This window comes from Calypte anna, chromosome 20 (assembly GCF_003957555.1).
Source record: "Calypte anna isolate BGI_N300 chromosome 20, bCalAnn1_v1.p, whole genome shotgun sequence".
Classification (NCBI taxonomy): Eukaryota; Metazoa; Chordata; class Aves; order Apodiformes; family Trochilidae; genus Calypte; species Calypte anna.
Window position 1 is genome coordinate 10,760,314 of NC_044265.1, and position 21,239 is coordinate 10,781,552.

Here is a 21,239-nt window from a genome sequence, read left to right on the forward strand (position 1 = left end):
ATCAGTACTAATATTCTGGTCCATAAGCACATACCTGCATCTCATTCCTGGCTGCCATTTTTGCAATTCATCTACTCAGCTGCATAAGATGGGGTACAATCATCACTCTACCAAAACACAAGTCACTGATTGATTTCAAAACAGGTTTTACAAAACCATCAGTCAGTAATCTAGCAAAATACATTACCAGTTTCAATATTTGTCACTAGTATAAATTTTACGTAAGAAATTAACTGGGGATACAAGGAAACATGCTCACATGGAAAAACTGCTTAAAATGAGAGAGTGAAAGGAACGATCAGCTTGGGTAATGGAGGGGCTTGGCTCTCAGTATTTTTTACAGAGAAAAAAACATGAATATGACAAATTATACTATTATCAGGCTCTCCAGAACAGGTAAATCAACAGCAGAACTCCTGGAGGGCTTTATCATAAAATAGTAACTTAAGAAAAACGTGGTAACTGTGTGCAGGGAAAAAGCCACTACATACAGTGCTCCAAGGTTCCTATTACCACAAAAAAGCAAGATTGCAAATGACCTTTTTCTGATAATATTGCCTAAACACAACTAAGACAACAAGTTGTTGGGGCTGGGGTGTTTTTTAGTTAAAACTTTTCCATGCTTTGTATAAATTCACCAATCTACAATGTGCAGTTTTGGACTCCCCATAGCAGAAACTGTCGAAGAAACGGGACATAATGAACAAAAACAGGGAATAACTTCTGTAGAACGAGCACCTGGGTATGAACAATAATTGGTTTTATACACATAATACAGAAATAACAAATAGAGAGTGGTTTTAAAAATCTTTTTTTCCAATACAAGAATACAACATCCTAAACTGAGGCCTTTGCTATCACCTCACAGGTCTCGTCTCCTTCCTAGTCAGACAAGCCAGCAAAGAAAATGGAAACCCCTTCTAGGTGCCTCCTTCTAGACGAGAGTGAAACCTCAGCCCTCGAAACATACACAGACGCCGTCATCTCCGCCAAGACATTTGCTACTGAGAGGAAAACATCTCGTAGTGCCCCCGCCTCCTCAGCAGGAGGGTGCTGCCCCTCAGGACCACCGCAGCACCCCAGACAGCAGAGCCTCCTCCCGCAGCATGGCGGCCCTCCCCTCACCGCCGGAGCACAGAGAGGCGCCGCTCCCGCCGGCCAATCAGACTCAGCGCCCGGTGCCTCCAGCCAATCACTACCCGCGACTGCGGGCTGCGGGCCAATCACGATGGAGGTCAGAGGCGGGAGGAGGGCTGTGCTTGCAGTCAGGCAGCCTGCCCTGCCCTGCGCTGCAGGCGGTGCTCGTGTTCGCCTCACGCCTGCGGTTCCGCTTCTCCGGAGCGGAGCGGACAGGCGACGTGGGGTGCCCCCATGGCCGCCGCTCCCCGCAGTGGGTCGGTTGCCCTTCCCGCCTGCTGGCCCCGCGTCCCTGGCTCCCGCTCCGGCTCTCTCGCTGTCCTGCAGCTCACCAAGTGTTTTCGCAGTTGCCTGCAGTGCTGCTGCAGTCGCGGCACCAAGGGCGACGTGGCCGCCGAAGGGAAGGGGAAGCCTCCTCCTGGCTCGGGGAAGAAATCCCTGGAGTAGTTTTATTGCTGTGCCGTACGTTGTCTTGGTGCCAGAGGACTGTGCCTGCTTATGCAGAGCTTCCGCTCTTCTGCTTCTTCTATATCAGAAATTGTCTTTATAGATAGCCAGTATTTGGAACACTGATTTCAGTGCGTAGTATAGACAAGTTACGGGACTAAATGAGTATAATTCACTCCTATGCTCACTTTGGAACCATTTTCACCCCCATCAGGTAGAGCAGAGGAACTCTGATCCAGTGTTGCTAATAAAGTTCTTATACTGACATTTGTGGTCTTTATTATACAGGGGAAACTGGAACTGGTAGCAGTTCCAAAGTGGGGCTTTCCCTCTACTGGTGTGATACGGGTATATTTATCACCTGTATCACAAATATAGGTGATAAAATTTAGCATGAATTGCACATATTGCAGTAGAGTAGCAGTAGAAGCATCTTCACACCTAGAAAAAGCAGCAGTCTCAGAGAATCACCTTTCACAGTAGATAAACCTACAGCAACTGAAAATAATTCCACTGACTTTCTAAAATAAGAAAATACTATAATAAACTATAAAAAAAAAAAAAAAAAAAAAGCTGTAAAGTATTTAAAACACCACCAGGTGCCACTGTGATTCAAGAAAATGACCCGTGCTAAGAGAATTTGAGTTACCTCCACCTAAGAGTTGATTCCATAGTAGTAGCAATAGAAGTGAGCAATAGCAATAGAAAAGTGAGCCACAGAGTATGGCAAAAGTGGATCAAACACTTCTCCAGCACAAGGTATGCTGACATGACTTGGAGGCTTCTATATGTTAATTTCTCATTCTCTAATTTCTGCTGTGGTTCAGCAGAAGGGAGATCAACAGCTGAATTTTCATCAAGCTCTGCATTAAGCAGTCTGGAACTAGCAATGAAATTATTTGGGCCACAGATATAACTACACTTAAAAAATTTTTCAGAGAAAATGGAAGCAAAGCTGTCTTTAGGGCAGGGAGGCACTATGCACAGGAACCCTTTCTTCACTACAGCAGAAATATTTATTTTCATTACAGGCATTGTGCTGCCCAATCTACTCAATCTTTTGCCCAGCTGCAAGGGTCAGAAGTGTCGATGCCAACGGTTTTAATACCAAGTGTCAGCTGAAATAGTTACAGACCTGAGATCATCAGGAGAAAGCCAAATCAGGAAAGAACTCAGTACTAACATTAGACTCATGTTGACAAGCGAGTGATCTTTTGGGCTTGCCATTCTGTGTCTTTACCAATGTTCTATTGTACATAGAGCATTGTGCTGAGCCCTGATGATACACTAAATTAAGTACTGTAGTTACAATTGACTGTTAATAGTATGTTACTATTACTACAAGTGGGAATTTAATTGTTTTTATTTGTAAAACAAATACTAAGAAACTACAAATTTGAAATTAAATGTAAAAAACCCACCTATATTATAAATAACATTAACTAGCTGTAAGACAAATGCAGTGGCTGGATTATCACAGCAAATACTTAAATACTCTTAAACACATATCCTGCCCTCCCACTCCCCAGAGTAAAAAAGAAAAATTACATTGTTTTCAAGTGATTTGTTAAATCAAAGACCACTATTTTGATCCGTTGCTGGGCTTCTGGTTAGTCTACATTGTGGCTGTAGTATTTATTTCCAGGTGATGCATAGCACTCTATTTTACTAGGTAAAGTTATGACAATTAAGGTGTTACTGCTAGTTCTGATTGAGATAAGGACAGGAAAATGGAAAAACAAGGGGCAAACACAAGATATTATAATACCATGCTTTCTAAAAGCAGCCCCCCTTATGCATCTATATACATATAACACATCAACTCTATACTTTGTATTAAAAAGTGAAATTGACATTCTTAAAAAAACTGGGATAATAGAAATATTCCCATGTATTTAAACTGTGATTTGCAGTAATCATCCTTCCCCCAAGCAATTTTGATGATGCAGTGCTGAAGTTATCAACATGATTAAGAAATAATTGGTAATATATGTGCTTATTAATTATGTCTTCTAGTTAAATGTCTCCATGTTGTTTTAGAAGAAACCTGGGAAAAGCTTATTGGAATCTTGAACTGCAGCATATAAATGTTTAACACTAATGGAGATGCTTTTCATATAGAGGATAAGTTGCTGTAGACATTTCTTAATTTACCCTATGTAGACACATTGTCAAGAAACTTGAGTAAAGTACTGTCTAGCACAGCTTTGGAGAGTGCTGAGAGGAAAACCCTTTTCCCTTCCATGAAATCATATTAGACTCAACTGGCAGCATGCCTTCTCCCAGCATTAGATATTTATCCTGTAGGTGCTCCATTTCACACAATTGTGAGGTGAAATGAAAACAAATTTCAAATAAAGAGTGGCAGCCTGGTATTTTTTACAGCTGTATAGACCAGTCACTCAGGTTTGATCAGTTTGAGCCCACATTACTTTCCTGAGTATGTTGCTCTTTGACAGCTCAGCACTAGCTTGCCGAGTAACTTTACTAAACTGCTAAAAGGAGTAGAACTGACAATAACATTAAAATGTGAAAAGCTTTTATTACAATCTTTTATTACAATAGCTATAATTTTTGAAAGTAATCAAGAGCTTAGAAATTGTAAAGCTTTCCAGTAAAACAAAATGACCTTCTGTCTAGCATACGTGCTTTACTGCTATACTGTGCAATGTACTTTATTTTGGACAAGACTATACTCAGGAAAGACAATCTCTTTGCATTTACAAGGATTCCTAACATTTGACAAACATGCTTGAAAAAACCTTGGAACTGTGGACTTCTAGACATTAATTTATTCTATGATTATAATACAGGTTTTTAAAAAGTGCATTGAATGACAATAACCCTTGGAAGAATTTGCTTTTGCAAATTCCTCATTATAAAGAAAATGTTTGATTTGAACACAGTGCAAGCAGTCAAGATGTCCTGAGAATTTATAAAGGTGGTCATAAATTTACCTTCACAGCACGTGTGTATTAGCACTTCCTAATGGCTTAATCCCTTTTTTTTTTGTCAGCTAGAAGCCTTTTGATATTGATTACTGAACATGACAGGAAGACTTAAGTACAAATTTCATGTGACAGGCAGCTGTGAATGTTTAGCAGCTTAACACAGAGATCACTCTCCATTAGTTATAAGGTAGGTTTGCTCAAGTCACAGTCAGCAATGCCAGATAACTGGTTTAGTAACAGCCACTGTCAGTTCTTCTCCACCAGTGCAAGACAACACTTAGGGTTTCTGCACTTCCATAATTACTCAGTAAACTATTTGGATTAATATATACTTGGCTGTGGGTTCCTTACAATGGTGATTTTAAAAAAGAAACTGCAGTTTTGATGAGTAAGCAGCAATCCAAAATAAGATGCCTGAATAAGTGGCCTGATTTTCACAGTACAGTCCTAAAAAACAGCTCTTCTAATACAACCAGCCAGTCAGTTATCAAAACTTATGCTACACTTACAAAGCTGAACTTTCCATGCAATTATGAACATCTATGGAAAAATAATGAGCAATCTTTTACAAACCAGATTTAAACCTGTTGCAAATCTTAAACCATACTAAATCCCTAGAATGAAAGTAAGCAACAAAGAAACATGAGAAGACTGCATGTTTACTGGCCCCTCCTACTTGAGCAAGGATTGTGTTATGGGTCCATGTAGCTAGCTGTTTACCAGTAAAATAATCATTTGCTTTGAAGGTTTTTGTGTTGCAAAAAATGCAGTTGTGGAGTCCAACTACTTTATAATGAGAAGTAGCTAACTAAAGAATTCAAAGGTACTATTGCAATAGTAATGGGACACTGGGTAACAGGGAGGCAGGTTTCAAAGTTCTGACATGGTATTCTATTTTTAATATATTTATTATATACTAATATATACTATATCTTTTAATAATATATCACACCCACTTCTTGACTGGAGGTAAAAAAGGCACCTTTAAAAGGTAAATAGAGGGCTGATGGGACATTTAATTTCCAGTGCAAATATTAACAGAAATACTTAACGTGGTTAGAGTATTAATAATATATAAAGATAGAAGTGCTTTCCTACAGTGTCTGCTATCCAAATTATGCACAAATGGAATAGTGCCCAGACTTGGTGAGATAATATAAACAAAATTAGAAACAAAACCAGTAAGACCACACTGCCCACTTAGAAAACAGAGAGTACAAAATAGTAAAATAGTTCAATTAGTATTATTCTGTGCAATCTAGAGCATTACTAGCAACTTGAAGTGTCTCGTTTTGCTCTTTGGTAGTCTGACAGCATTCCCCGGAACCATTCTGTCATGCAGGCTTTCAGTGAATTTAACTCGATACTCTTTTGAAAGGTTTAGAACAGTTTGTTCAGATCACTGGCTACTCCTCTACCCTGGAACACTTTGGCAGGTTTCAAAAAGGAGACCGTTGACATAGGAGCAAAGAGCAATGCCTAGGAAGAGAGTGCCAAGACTGCCAACAAGCTGACCTGCATCCACTTTCTTCATTCAGATGAAGTGAATCCAGCTCTCCTCACATTCTCTAGGCATCTTAAGGGGGTGACTCCGGCAGGTAAGACTGTAGTTTTGGCCTCTGTTGTTATCCCAATACTCCCGGCCATTGACTTGGTACCTTGCTGCAAACTGGACTACAGAGGACAACTGAAGGAGGAATGGAGGCACAGGGAGAAAGAAAGTGAAAACATCAACCTGGCCCTGCCCCTTTTTAGCAGGAATGCTACTCTGCCAATGAGCACACACTTCATGGAGGCTTTTCCACTGGTTGAAGGTGTATCGCACAGATACCTGCTTCTCAAAAGCAACATTGCAAACCTGGATGGTGCCATTGAGCCCTAAATCTGAGCTGGTCACTCGTTCCAGACAAACCTGCTGCTCCTGGAGTCGGGAGGAGAAATCTTTACAGTCTACAGGTTGCTGGAAGTCAGGAATCAAGCACTGGATGTTAAACTCCAAGTCCCAGCTGCTGTACCAGAGGGCTGAGTTTATGGAGAGCCTGGAAAGCACATGCAAGGGGATTGATGGATCCTCCCCAGTCTGGAAGACTTTGACTTCAGTGAGCTCTAAACCCAATGCATCAGCAAATCTCACCCGGTTCATACGACCCTGGCATCCAGGAACTTGACACTGCACTGCTGCTTGCTTCCTTCTTTCGGGAGAGGTAGGCAAAGATCTTGCTCGGCGGCGTATGATAGGCCGCAACGCCGGGTCACAGCCGGAGAAAGTGCTGTTCTGGGGCTTATTTGGCTGAGGCCCCCCCTTGGCTGGGGTACTGCTCTGAGGAGCCATGCTGGTACTTGTATGGACTTCTGGAGTCTGCTGATGCCTTCGCCCTGGTGCTTCTTCAGCCCGTAGCATGTTGTGATAGAGATGATAGAGGTAACTGGGATACCTCCGAGAACCACGTAACGTACCTCTGTTCTTAACAGAGGACAGAAAAATCAGAGTGAAGCACAGGCAGTATTTGAGGTTATTGCACGGGATACAGCAAGAATCAACTGGAACAAAGACTGCTGAAAGAACCTGGAAGTGAACTAGATGTTATTGTGTGTTATGGGGAGATGAAGGCAGTTTCAGTGGCTGGTAAACTCGAGGCTGTTCTGCTGGCTGGTGGACCCGATGCTCAGGCTGGAAAGGGATTCAAGGCTATCGCCCGTGATGCTGGAAGACGTGAAGCTCTCACACAGGCTGGAGACTGACTGGAGGCTGTCGTGCTGTACACTGAAGGACTCCAGGCTGTCGGAGAGGTCACTGGATGCCCCGAAGCGTGCTCGGCAGTTACAGAGCGGGAGAGGGGGCTGCAGGCTGTCCTCGCAGACACCGACTGACCCCAGGCTCCTGCAGCAGCAGGGACACTCCAGGCTGTCACACTGGATGCTGGGCGACTCGCAGGGGCTGCCGAGGCAAGGGAGGGCTTGGAGGCTGTCGGGCGGGAGGGAGCCGGAGCCGAGGCTGCTGCAGAGGCTGGAAGGAGCGCGGGGGCTGTCGCGGAGGAGGCTGTCGGGCGGAGCTGGGGGGGCAGGCTCGGTGGTGTGGCTGCAGCGGGACGAATCCGCGTTTGGGGACTCTACAGCCCACATCAGCTGCACAGCCCCCCCCTCCACCCCGCGGCAAGGCAGGGAGATGCCCACCCTGCCCCTGTGGCGGCCGAGGCTTAGCAGCCGTCAGCAGCCGCCGTCCCGGGCCGGTCTCCGCCCCGGCCCCGCGGCTCGGACCGCGGTGCCGAACCCACCCGCACCGGGGGCGCACGCGCGGAGCCCCCTCGCCTCGCCCCGCCCCTTCCCCGCACCGGGCCAACCGAGGGGCCTGTGCGCGCCTGCGCAGTGCCCGCTTGGCACCGCTGCCCCCGGGCCGCCCCGGGGTACCGGTGTCGGCTGAGGCGAAGGTATGTACCGGGCAGGGGCTGGCGGGGTCGGGAGGCGGCAGCGGCGGGTGGCTGGATGGCGCGGAAAGGCAGAAAAAGCGCGGCGACGGTCTGTTAATTACCGAGCGTCTTTCGGGCGACGTGGTGACGGAGCGCGGTGGCAGAGAGCGGCGGGATGGCTGCTGCATCCCGACAGGGAGCGGGGCCCAGGTTCGGTGGCTGCCCACGGGCACAACCTGCCATGGCACAGCCTTTCATCGGGGCTCGGAGCCGGCAAACCAGATTGCAGCCGCTATTGCGTGACATTGGCACCTGGGGGATGCGCGGCAGTGCCGGTGGCGGCGGTGGCCTCAGCCCCGGGATCCCCCTCTTGGAGTCTGACCGGCCCGGGGAGCGAACAGCTTCCCCTGCCCGCCCCCTTGCTCGGCCGGGGAGGTGAAAGGCAGGGAAACACTGAGGAAATGTCAGGATCAAATTTAAATACATATATATAGGTATGTAAATACAGAAATAACTTTGCAACAAAAGTAACGGTGAGTGAGGAGAGGTATTTTGGTTCTAGTCATCTGTCACCTTTTGCAAATCGCATCCCTGGTTTGCAGTTCCCTGCATTCCCTGAAACGCAGTTTCTGGAAAAACAACAGAATGCTACAAAGCCTGCTCCGGGTATTTTTAGTAAGAGTTTATGAGTACTGAGAGATTTGCTTTGGAAGAAGAAAAAACATTAAGTATCTGGTACGAAATTTGCATGTATGAATACAGGAAGAGTGCATTTTCTGACAAAAAAAGAGAACAACTCCACATGCACGGAACGCGAGCGATTGATCATCTGTTCTTGCTAAATTAAGAGCAGAAACACCCACCACCATTTGGCTGTGCTACTTGGCTCCAGTCAATACATGTAATGCTGCGCAGGAGGAACAAAATGATGATGAGCACCTCACACAATGAACCGTAGCTCTTCTGGCACAGCTGCACCTCCAGATGTTTTCCTGTATTTTGCCAACAATCTTTCAAGAACGGGCGTTTAAACCCCATATCAAGAGCTTCAGGGGGTTGCGGAGCGGCTGTCCCCCGGGTATCAGTCGGGCCGTGCCGTGCCGGGTGGCTGCAGAAGCACCGCAGCTTCCCGCAGCACTTCCCGCAGCACAGCCGCTGCCTCTCAGCCCGGACTGGCCCTGACTCTGCAGCTTTGGTGGCCGTCGTGCCCCTGGGAGGGGAGCAGGGATGCCCTCCTGGCTCCGCTCCCCTCTCAGTGCCCCGGGTGTTGGCAGCTCGGCATGGATCCGAATGCTGCAGGATCCCATTAAGCAATCGCTGGGGACGAGGACAGCCGTGTCCCCGTACCGTTTGGCAGCTGGTTGTGTTTATCTTACTCCTTTTAATATAAATCATGTCGGTACAAATCACATGCTGTTTGTTTACTGCATCTCTAGGACGTGGTGATGTTTGCATTTGGTATGCTGTGTCCTACGAACCCAAAATACTGGAGTCGTTTGAAGATTATGTAAAAACAAAAGTGCAGATACCCTTTAAGAAGAACAGTAATGGGACCAGGCATTCAAGAATATCCCTTATTACTGCACAGAGAGACACAGAAAAAGGAAAGCCAGATCAATGAAAACCACAAAGGAATGGTAAAGTAAGGAAATTATGTTATGTGAATTGCAGAAAGCTCAAAATACTGTATATTAGTTAATAAGTGCATGGCTTTTAGATGCTCATCCTCTCTTCTGATCCACTGCAACAGACACGATTGTGCTGTGTGATCGTGCAGGTCACAAAGTGGCAGAGGTGACTGCATCAATCCTGGAGGCACAAGACTTACTTGCCTTCTTTTATAAGCTCTTCAATTGGTGGAATAATGTTTTTTAAAACCAAATCTGACTACGTGGATGTAAAAACTATGAATAAGGTGTACAGCATGACAAATGGATCTGCAGTCAAACTAGTTTAGATCAGGAGGGCACAGTTAGTTTATGCCTATTGGAAGATGGCATCTTAATGCTTCCCTTTTAAAAATGAGTAATATTTCTTGTTTGTAGAACAAGCACTGTTTTCTTGTTCTTGAAGAGTACACTAATGTTTCTGTGTGCTTACACAGAAATGTATCTGATTTAATTGAGGAAATATGTATTTTTGTTTTAAGCTGTCCAGATCAGTAATACCATTCTTTTTTGCTTACATATGAGTTTTTCTCCAACTAACATTTTCATAATCCCAGTATAACATGAAATGGTGAAGTTTGTTCATGCCATTGTTGTGAACTTCATAGGAATAACTTTTAAATTCTGTTGAGAGTATGCATATTTGAAAGGCAAAAAAGATATGGCTTGCAGTAGCCATATTGTACCTCATATGAATTTTGTTATATTGCAGTAGGACCATGTGCCAGGTAGTAGAGAAACCAGTAGTTAAATTTGTAGTCTCTAATATTTGCTATTTATTATCCCCAAAGTAGCTTTGGGATGCTCACTAGAGGAGTATGGCTAGAGGCCAAGTTCTATTGTTATGCCAGCTGATTGAATTACTCACTTTTGTATTAGTAGTATAAAAAATAAAATGTGACCATGGCATAGATTTGATTAAAAATAGTTGCAATCAACTCTTTTTTAAAAAAAAAACTGAATTATACTCTCAACTTCTATTGTATTCAATAGCTACAGTTCATCAATCTGATGATTGCAGCTGTTGCTATTTGTATGTGATTTTCTGTTTAATCCTTGCTAATTACAGTAATGGAAAAAGCCATCCAAGCACCAAAGGACTAAATAAACCAATTTCTCATGTGAAGCCATCTCCTGGAAGATTAGGCAAAAATGTATCAAGTGCCATTGAAAAGGTAAAAAATTCTTTGATTTTGTTTACAGAGAAATGGTGCTTAGTTTGTGTCAGTTTCTTAATAACATCACATACTTTCATATTTTTTCAGACTTCTGACAGTCAAGATGGTAGACAGTCAAGTATTTCTAAGAAGGGAAGAAACCAGCTGGATGACAATACTCAGTCAAAAAGGTCGTTTTATGCTAAGATGGTCTGTTTGATTTGTAGGCAATTCAAACTGGTATATAAAATGCTTGTGATGGAATCGTGGTTTCTCTGTCTTGCCTTTGACTCAACTGCAGTGCTATCTCTGCCAGAAAATGCTAATTTTACCTCATTGCAAAGTTTCCATGCCAATTCTAGTTTTATTCATATAGATCCATCTCCTTGAAGGTGGTAGCAAGACCTTTGTAAACTGTTCTTCCAAAGACATTAAACATTCTAACAGCATATGACCTTTCTTTTATTTAGGATCATGAGTGTTTGCCCATCTCTGCACAGAGCACAAGGACCAAAGAGAAGTCTCCCAGAAAGAAGGCAAAATGAATCTTTTCTGCATGGGATCCCTCCTAGCATCAAGGGCAGCACACAAGGTAGCTTCTGTAGGGTTAAAGATGTCCCAATGCAACATTTCTATTACAGCAAAAAAGAACAGTTGGAAAAGAATTACCAAGATGTTGCTGGAGCTGGTCCATGCTCTTCTAAATGGCAAGAAGCCTCTGTAGATGAAATGTTTCTTGATTTTGAATCGGTACAAATTATTAAAGAAGATGCTGAAGATGATAGTGCCAGTGACCTCTCTGACTCAGAAAGGATTCCCATTCCCCCGTCTCCCTGCACACCACCTGAACTCATTCTCAGAGCTGAAGAAATTGATCCGGTTTGTTTAGAACACGTTCCTGATACAGGATTTAAAGAATCAGAATATTACTACCCAGACTTCCTCCCACCTCCTTTCAACTCATGGGACTTGAAACAACTGGCAATCTTTGTTAACGTGGAGGGTAAAACTGAGTTTCAACCAAAGCCAACGGGATTTCTTGAGAAGTACATTGATCGCCTTGTGCAGCTGGAATGGCTGCAGATGCAGACTGTGCAGAATGAGAAAGGAAAAGCAGCCAAAGCCAGGCCACAGACTACTCCGGGCTCCATCCGTACCCTGAAAAGCCCTGGCAAAAGCAAAGCATTGCTCAGCCCTTTGCCTAGCAAGCAAGGGGTTCCCCAAGAAAGAGTTACAAAGCTGCCCAGAAGCTGTTCAGGTCCCAGGGGAGATTCGTACTGTGAAGAAAGTCACCGGTTACAGTCTCATCCGGGTCACTTGAAACTTTCTGAGAGAACGGGGCAGGCACTGCCTGCTCAGAGACAATCTGGTGAAGTAAGGAGTGAACTGAAAAAAAAACCAGCTCCAAAGCAGTTTCACAACATGCAGCCCTCAGAGAACAATTCTAAAATTCAAAGTGTTGGTAATATCAGACCCCCTAAGCAACCTCCAGTATTTCATGGTTCAGCTGCTCCCATCAAAGGCTTAAAAACATATGGGAGTACAAATCCAAAGAAAAATGGCAATACCAATAATTATGTTCCTTCTAAAAAACCAACAGTAGACAGGAAGATAAAAACAAATGGCACAAAGCAAACATTTTGCAAATTTAAATGAAGAAAAATTCATTAGTTAATGATGATGCTTCTTGACTGCTAAAAAGCATTTGGCCAGTGCAGAAGGATGTTTTCTTCATAGGAAGATTCTGAGAAAGTGTGTTCATGATGCATGGTTCTATGTCAGCACTGTTCATTTCAATATATTTGATCTAAAGCCAGCAAGGCCAGCAGAAAATCCTTTCCCTGAAGGCAAATGTCTTCCATTGGTCTTTCCCCCAAAATATTTTCAGTTGTTCTATGAAGATAATAATAGACAGAGTAGACAAATTTAGAGAAATATCAAATTCCAACATGTCCTTCTGTTTGCACCAGTTGAAGTCCATTGAAATCTGTGCTGTTTCTTATGCTTACCTTGGTATATCTGAGGGAATAGGACCCATGCTCTATTTTTGAGCAAATGTGCTATTTTGTGAGAGAGGTTTGATGGTGGTGTTTGCTGATGGAAAAGGGCTCAACTGTTTTATAAAAAAAATTGAGCATGCTTATCTATGCAAAGTCAAACTAACGCTTCACAGAAGATGATGAATTGGATATTTTTTTTTATGCTTTTATAGAAGAAGAATGGACATAATGTTTTGAAATATTTTAATGCAGAAGGGATTGTTTTTAAGACAAAAACTTATTAGGGAGCAGACAACTTCTACAGTGATAGATTAAGAAAATGGAATGCATATTTTTATACCCAGAAATGTCCAATGTGTGTACAGACAGCTTTCCTTAAAGTTCATTTTGTAAGTCTTGATGCTCTGTGTTATTTAGATGGAATGACCAAATTTCAAATTGCACATGGATATTTATGATTAATGCAAAATAAGTTGATTACTAGAGACTCTGTGGCCTGATTTTCAGAACTGGTAGCCTCTCAAAAATAGACTCTTAGGAAATGAATGTAGAGACTGCTGTAAGTTCAGGGAAAGATATATTTTGGTACAAAAGATATCTATTTTCATTCACCTATTATTTATCCTGTGGTCCACTCTACTTCAGTTAGCTTCTTGTTTCAAGATTGAGTGAAGTAACATGGAGAAACATCATACTGGACAGAAACTGCATCTCCTGTGTCTGTGAGATACAAGAGAATGTGAAGGATAGCTCTGAGTATTCAGGTGTCAGTTCAGCTGTTATGATTCCAAATCAATCACAACAGCTGGGGACGTGATCTTGATGAAAGATGAAATTCTAGAGGATATTTTGTACTTTAATATGAAATACTGAGCACCATTAAACTCAGCCTCAGTCACCAATCCCACTGAACTGTAATGAGAACTGAGGTCTGACAGATCAGGTAGTACAAGTGCATCCTTGACATTGTGAAAGTAGCAAGAACCAAAAGGTACCTTGTGTATATAGTTAAATTGCACTTCTCTTGTTGATCTCATCTTGGTTTTAAGATGCTTGGCTGTTTCTGTTCTTTCATTGTGCCTACCAGATATTCAGCTTTGTAAAATTTCAAAGCATGGATTAATATGTAGTTTAAAATGTGAGAATATTAATAAATGTAATAATAAGCTAGAGTATTTTACAGTACATAAAAACGTTGCTCAGGAATAGTCTAAAAATATTTTTAGTGGGTTTTTTCTTGTCTACTGCAGATCAAATGTGAGATTTTAAATTGATAAAGGAAACAAATGTAATATACATTATTACATTGCCATATCAGTATTTGTGAGGTTACAGTTCAAGTGAATTGTAGTTGCATGTACATTCAGCTGTATGGCATTTATGTTAATCTAAATCTGACATGCTCAAAGATCAAATAAATTGGCTGTGTCAGAGATGTGGTGAAATTTAGAGGATGGCATTCAACACCAGCAACTGCAGAGCACCAGCACATTCTAATTGTTGTTTTTCATCCTTTTGCTTTGTTCCAGACTCATCATGTTTTTCAGCTCTTTTTTTTTTAGGTTCTTGCATCCAGTGCTAGAATTCCAAGCTCTGACCAGATTCTACAAGCTTTCTTCAGTTAAGTTTTCCTGATTCACGTTAACAGTAGCGAAAGTTGGCAGATCTTCTCTTGCCAATAGGCACCACAGTGCATGGTTTTAGTACAATGTTTTAGTGCAGTTGGAAGGACCAAAACCAAGGTAACCAGGATCAAGTCAATTGCCAGAATAGGAGTTTTCTAGAGCAAATTCTGCTGGACACGATAATTAATTTAAATAAATTTTCCTCTGAAACATTATTCCAAATTGATGCTTTCTTAAGTTACAAGGAGGGTATGTAGGAACAGGGACATTTTGCATGATCACTTCTGAAAGAATAAATAGTGTTTCAGTCAGCTTGACCAGAGCTAAGGTGACTGGCACTGAGAAGTTTTTTCTCACAGAACTAGGATATTTTTGTTTTAATGTAGTGCTTATGGTATGATGGATAGGAGTGTGTTGCTGGAGACTGAGAAGTTAAGCAGAAAGAGATGGTGATGCACTTAAAATAAATCTGAATGCTTGTTCATCACTAAGCTCTGGATGGATCTGGCCAACTACATTCATTGCGTGATAATCAGACAAGTCTCATTTTTGTTCATTGATTTAGTAGTTCTTACACAGTATTCTTTGTTCACATACAGAAATAGAAATTTTGTGTTTGCTCCAACAAGCGGTTCTTAGAGTGATCAGACTTGCAAGGGTTGGATTTTATCCTGCAGCCCTTTAGTGCCCATTTGAACTTGACTTTGTTCTGGGCCTGTAGACCAAAAGAGCTCCTTTTATTAAAAGGACTGTTTTAGGATTTCTTCATTTTGTATTGATGGATCTTCTCTTCATAAGCACTTATGAAAATAGCAGAAAGGTTCATTCCATCAAATACATTCATTTTGGGATTAAAATACTTCATAGCACAGTGTTTGTAGGGCTGTATATATTTTTTTCAATGTTTAGCAATAGGATCATATGTGTGTCTAAGCCTAGAATTGATGATGCTTCTTGAAGAACAAGTTTACTGAGATATTAAAGAATAATTATTTTTTCTAGATAATTTAAAGTTTTAATGTTCTGCAGTACTACCTGCAAAACAAATACACTCAGGTTCCATTTTAAATAAGCAGCCAAATTCTATTTCAGTTATGCTAGTATAAGCTTTGAACAGCTCTTTGTTTTCAATCAAATTACCCTGTTACAAAGATGTGAAAACCACAGAATTTTACTCCAATATATAAAAACTGTTTTCCTTAGCAATGCTATACTTTATTTTATATGTATACCATGAACAGTTATAAACTGATATTGTTTTTCTGTTGACACGTTTCTTTTTTCTGTGTTATTTACATCTCTGCAGTGAAATACTCTGGTCAGTTAAAAGTTTTACCTCTCCCTGGGCTCTTCCCCCTCCCAATAGCTTTCAATCGTCTACAGCAGTTCTGAAGCTCCTGCACAAAGTCTCCAGATCCTCATTCTGAAGCAGGTACCAAGTTTCTGCAGTTACTCCCTCTGAATTTGTGTTCCAAGGACGGGTTATTGTGTGAGCAACATGCACCATTTTGGGAACAGGGGGGGAACATCTTCCTCTAGTGGGAGGTAGGAAGACTCAAATCAAGTCCTACTGAAGGTTCTGTGTCCTAAATCACTGGGTGACCACTTGTTCAGGCTGATAAAATGGACTGTGTTTTTCCTTTATTGAGAGACAATGTTTGATGATAAGAATTCAGGGTAGGGGGATAATAATAATGCTTCTCACAGAGGCAGAGAATCATCCTTTCTGTGTTTCATTTGTGGTTGTTTCAGGTAACTTTTATCCTGTATTTGCTATTTAAATTATTTTGTTACAAGTTTGAGTGTATTTTGACAGTGTTTTCAGTCAGTATGTCAAATCTTGATCTGATATTGTAGTTGAAATGTCTACAGTTTGGAATTGCCTATAATGTACTAGGCTTTGCCTTATTTTAAAGATATTGAGTCTTTGTTGCTCTCATTGGCATTAGTGTGTTTTGCTCTGAAAAATAATTTGACAGACCACTCTGGAAAGATTGAAATTCAATAAACTGAGAATTTGCAGCCCAGCATTTGATGTTGGTAATCATGCATTATTTTTTATTTGAACAATTTGTGAATATTTTTGTTAGTAATTTCATTGGAAAGTGATCTTGTAATTCAAAGTTACTGTATATTTACTGTATTAAAAGTGAAATACTGTTACCTAGTTGTATTTTTTCCATCATCCACAAGGTGGCACCTGTGAGGCTTTTTTGGTTTTGTTTTTTTTTTTTTTTTTTAAAATGGATGGAGTTTGTAGCTCAGAATATCTCAGCTAAGTACGTTCAACTGAGGCCAGTCGACAGAAAAAGAAAGGAGTTGTTTTCATAGAAGCCAGGACCTTTCACTTACTCTGCCACTCAGTCTTCTTTCTTACATGGTTTTACAAGATTTTTTTATTTCCTTCTTCTTTATGTATTTAAAATGGAATTTTCACAAGCTGGTTGGGAAGTTCAGTCTGGTGTTCATATCATATTTCAAGTAAGCACTTACAGGACCTGTTCTTGGTCCAAAATCTGAATTAATATAAAAGCACTCCTGGGTGTGGCAGATAAAAGCAGGTCCCATGAAATAAGAAGTTCCTAGGAAATGGCACCCCCAAGTAACTGGCAGGTAAAGCCACCTGGTAGGTGTAGGATGGTCATAAAGGTGCAGTCATTGATTGTTTGTTTTGTGCAGTACTGGATGTGGACATTACAAACTGGAATGAAAACCTGGCAAAGGAGGACTGACTTTTTGCTTTGAGCCATTTCAGTTTCACAGAACCAACTTAATTTCTTTTTTTTTCATAATTTTATTTGAGGAGGCAGAAACCTTTGCTTGTCCTCTGGGACAGCTCAAAGAGCACCCAAACCACAGCTGGCAGGGAAAGAAATTTAAATTGCAATAAGCCATGGTGAAGCCAGGGTGTAAGCTTCCAAGGATCTTGGCTCGGTTGCAGCTGAGAAAGGGAAGCTGCTTCCTGAACTCACGCTGTGAGGGGTCCCGGGCTGGCACGGATGGTCCCGGCTCCCGCCGCTCGGGGGGGAGAAGCCCCCGGCACCAAGCTGGGCACCCCGCGTCCCATGGAGCTGCTCGCTGGGTATATAACCGGTGTTTGGTAATGCTGGCATCTGGTGGCTGTTAGTGTTATTACACTATTGTAAATGCTGTAAATGCTAAGAAATTGTTGACAGAAGACTGGCTGTGGTTATTTCTTTCATTCAGCTCCCTTCCTTAAATTAGCTACAGGTGACCATGATGAAGAAATTCATGGGTTTCTTCAAGCACCACTGTTAAAACAGATGACTTGATAAGAAAAGGTGGTATCAAATTTCCTATATGAAAACCAGAGGTGTGTTAAATTTTTGTAGTTTCTAGCTATCTGAATTGTGCAGTTTGCTTAGGCTCAGTTATGGCATGAGCCATACTTTACAATACATGAACAAGGAAAGAATAACTCAGTATTCTGCCTTTAGGTAAGTTATACAGGCAAGAAGAGATGGAATTAGTCACAACTTCTACTTCTCTCACAATTCTGAGCTAAAAGAAACAATATTTGCCTAAGGCAAGCACTAAGTTTGAGATGTAATCCACTGCTATCCTGTTTCACAGTTTAAACAATAAATTATGCTTTTACTCAGGTGTTATGAACTAATAATTCAAGGTTGGAAACTTCAGTCAGGTGTGATAACAGAGTTTGGCTGAGTTTTCCTAAATGCCAGCAGCAGGATCTGTTTACTCAGTAATTCACTACTTTAATAAACTCTCCTTAACTTACACCTTCAGATGGAGACTTCAAATCAGGCTGCTAATAGCAGTGCTAATAGCTGCTAAATTGTAGCAAGATGGGGGTTGGTCTCTTCTCCCAAATAACAAGAGGAGATGGCCTTCAGTTGTCCCTGTATATTTGGAAAAATTTCTTCCCGGGAAGGGTTGTCAGGCCTAGGCTGCTCAGAGAGGTGCCTGAGCCACCATCCCTGGGGGGATTTCAAAGGTGTAGATGTGGTCATGGTTTAGTGGCAGTGTTGGGTTGATGGTTGGACTTGATATTAAGGGACTTTTTCAGTCAAAATGATTCTATGATTCTAATAATCAAGATGATGTATTTTTGAAAATTATTACCCTTTGTTAAGATTAGAATTGTGTTGTATTTTGCTATTTCTTCTGATAAGTATGCAAGATTAAAAATAATAATGAAAGTATTCTGTGTGTTTATTGTTAATGCAATAGCATGCAATAGCATACTGTGCTTACAAGCACCAAAACATTAGGTGTGATCAGGTGCACGGTTGCTACTGCCAGAAAAAATGTCTCTCTTTTGAATGGAAAAAAACAAACAACAACCAACTTTAATTAAAAGCTATTGTATAGCATCTGAGAACGTTCACTGAGGGTTCTAACAATCATCTACAATGTGCCCATAAAGACAGCAACATTCATTATTTCATTTCATGGATATGTAAGACTTAATCACACCAGGATAATTTAAAATCCCAGCATCATTTACTCCAGCATCGTTGTGGAGTAAATATGTAGCATTTACACCTAAAAGGCAGAAACCAAGGCTGAAGGAGCTCCTTGGCTGACTGCAGTCACACAGAAAGCTTGCAGCAAACTTAGGCACTGTGCTCTGGGTTTGTGCTCTCTTGCACCACTAATCCTGACTTTTGCAGCAGCTTTTTGTCATTCCTTTTCACCAGACCTGAGGAATATTCAGTCTGCTGTGGTCATTTCAAACCAGATCCAACTCAAACCATTCTACATCTTGGAGCAAACGTGGATGGAAGTAACAAATAGTCAAAACATTTTACTTCTGATGAGGCACACCACTAAATTACTACAATTAATAAGGATCATTTGGAGGCTTTAACGAGGCTCACAATTACTAAGAAGTGAAAAAGAGATATAAATTGTCCACAGAACAGCATGGAAAGGTCCATTGCTTGGGGGACATCACCAAGGTTTGGTGTCAGAAGTGGTGTCTGTGCAAACACAAGTGCATTAATGGTGGCCTCAGTTTGTGCTTTGCTCATTCATAATGGCAGAGGGAGTGTGTGAAGCCTCTGGTTTGTGCAGGGTCTGCTTTAAACCAACTCCCTTCATGGCTTGCTGTTTTGTAAATGCTGGTGATGGGCTATAGTGTTTCAATTACCTGTTCACAGTGAGAGGTCTAATCATGATACCTGTGAATCCCCATTACTTCTGCCCCTGCTGTGCCCAAGTCAGTGGGAGTCCCAGCAGCACAAATGTTTATCTCTGCACAGTCTTCATCTCTGTCTTTGTTTTGCCTCATTTATAAAAATCTTACTTAAAAGTAAATGACACACAATCAGTAAAGGGGAAATTAATCATGCTGGAACCAAACTTCTGACACTGAGTTTTAAAGGAAACAAGAGAGACTGATGACAGGATGGTCCTACAGAGAGTGGATGTCAGCACATTAGCAATAAAATCTTTTTGTCTCAGACAGAAAGCATTTCCCCTGTCTGCTACTTCCTCCACTCTGCTCAGCAGTGGCAGATCCCCTGGGATCTTCAGGATGCCACAGAAGGAGTATTAAGTTTTAATCAAATCTTTCTGTGCCAGTTTAGGGTCATTTTCTGCCTTCTGAAGGATCCATTTTTCCTTATTAAGGTATTACAAGGAGTCATTTAAAGGACAGACAAATGACAAGAGATTTTATAAATGAAGGGTAAACCACGTTCTGAGTGGTTATATAATTAGCTCTTTCTATTAATACCTTAGGTGGTGGTGTATTTCACAGTTCTAATAATTAAACTCTCAGTAACAGTGTTGGATTAGTGTTAAAAAAAAAACAAAACAACCCACAGGCCAAGCTGGGGACTTTTCTCAAGGTTTTCTGCATAAACAGAACAGATATTCCAGCACTTGTGGTAGTGGCAAAGATCCTCAGCTCACTTCAAAAGCCACTATCACCTTCGAAGAAACTGAAAATGTTTTGCTTTGAGGGATAAATCTCTACATTTCTTCTCTGCTTGTGCTACGTTTCTCCTGCTGAGGAGGCTGCAGCAAACCCCAGTTTGCAAGCTGAGTGTTCTGTAGGATGGAAAATGAAGCAAACTAAAACTTCAGCTTTCTTTCCTGTCCCCTCGACAGATGTAACCATCCCATGCCAGATTTGGCAAGAGTAATTAAATGCATAAATGGAATACCAAAGCTAAAATTCCAGAAGCTCATACAGCATCACCTTGTCTTTGTGGGCTCTTCCACCAATTGCATCAGAATGGTAATAGTGTCACAGAGCTCAGTTGTCTCCAGTAACAAATGATACATGACTAAAATCTATTCCTTCTCTCTGATTATCCCCAGATGAAAACCCAGTTTTTTGAGAAAATGAGGCTCTCATTGGTAAGACATCAGTATAAAAAAATTATTTTTTCATAATAAAATAACTTCCGGAAATGTATCAGTATTGTTGGAACCACAGAAAGATCTATTTTATATAATCTACTGCTTATAATAGCTGAATATGAATTATTAATAATGCAGAAGGTTTTGATTTGTTCTCAGTTCTGTAAAATAATAAAGAAAATTACTTCAATGATTCAATTAGCAAATTATTTCAAGGCACTAATAATTATTAATGCCTCCTGGTAGAGATTTTTTGCGGTGTAAAGACAGTTCTGTAATTATCCAGAAGATGGCATAAGGAGGCCAGTTACTGACTTTCAGTCAGCAAAAGTAAATCTAAGGAAGGCTTGCTAATAACCTTATCTTAAAACAAATCTACTAATAAAAATGTATATTTTTATATGGTCAGTGGGAGTGGAGTTTAATTTCTTAAAACAGCCCTTTCCTCATCAGCATCATGCAAGTAAAGTACCACTTAATTGTTATACAGCAGT

The 21,239-nt window shown here is 41.3% G+C and overlaps 2 protein-coding genes across 3 annotated transcripts; one reads left to right on the forward strand and one right to left on the reverse strand.

Annotated features, from left to right (window-relative positions):
- Positions 1-4,106: 4,106 nt before the first annotated feature.
- Positions 4,107-7,816, reverse strand: PPP1R3D (protein phosphatase 1 regulatory subunit 3D). The gene has a single exon (XM_030462864.1). The coding sequence runs from the start codon at positions 6,934-6,936 to the stop codon at positions 6,070-6,072; it is 867 nt and encodes a 288-aa protein (XP_030318724.1). The 5' UTR covers positions 6,937-7,816; the 3' UTR covers positions 4,107-6,069.
- A 41-nt stretch (positions 7,817-7,857) lies between these two features.
- Positions 7,858-16,435, forward strand: FAM217B (family with sequence similarity 217 member B). Of its 2 annotated transcripts, none has more exons than XM_030462862.1 (5): positions 7,858-7,963; positions 9,379-9,584; positions 10,679-10,784; positions 10,875-10,957; positions 11,237-16,435. In XM_030462862.1, the coding sequence occupies exons 2-5, from the start codon at positions 9,490-9,492 to the stop codon at positions 12,420-12,422; spliced, it is 1,470 nt and encodes a 489-aa protein (XP_030318722.1). In that variant the 5' UTR covers positions 7,858-7,963; positions 9,379-9,489; the 3' UTR covers positions 12,423-16,435. The 2 variants fall into 2 exon arrangements, with proteins under 2 accessions (XP_030318722.1, XP_030318723.1); XM_030462863.1 differs by having other exon boundaries at positions 9,379-9,579.
- Positions 16,436-21,239: the final 4,804 nt, after the last annotated feature.

Bases quoted from the DNA above. Each gene is read 5' to 3' on its own strand.
- FAM217B (XM_030462862.1), top strand. From the start codon at position 9,490: ATGGGACCAGGCATTCAAGAATATCCCTTATTACTGCACAGAGAGACA. The intron at 9,585-10,678 runs GTAAGGAAATTA...TGCTAATTACAG, and splicing joins AACCACAAAGGAATGGTAAA to TAATGGAAAAAGCCATCCAA. The intron at 10,785-10,874 runs GTAAAAAATTCT...ATATTTTTTCAG, and splicing joins TATCAAGTGCCATTGAAAAG to ACTTCTGACAGTCAAGATGG.
- PPP1R3D (XM_030462864.1), bottom strand. From the start codon at position 6,936: ATGCTACGGGCTGAAGAAGCACCAGGGCGAAGGCATCAGCAGACTCCA.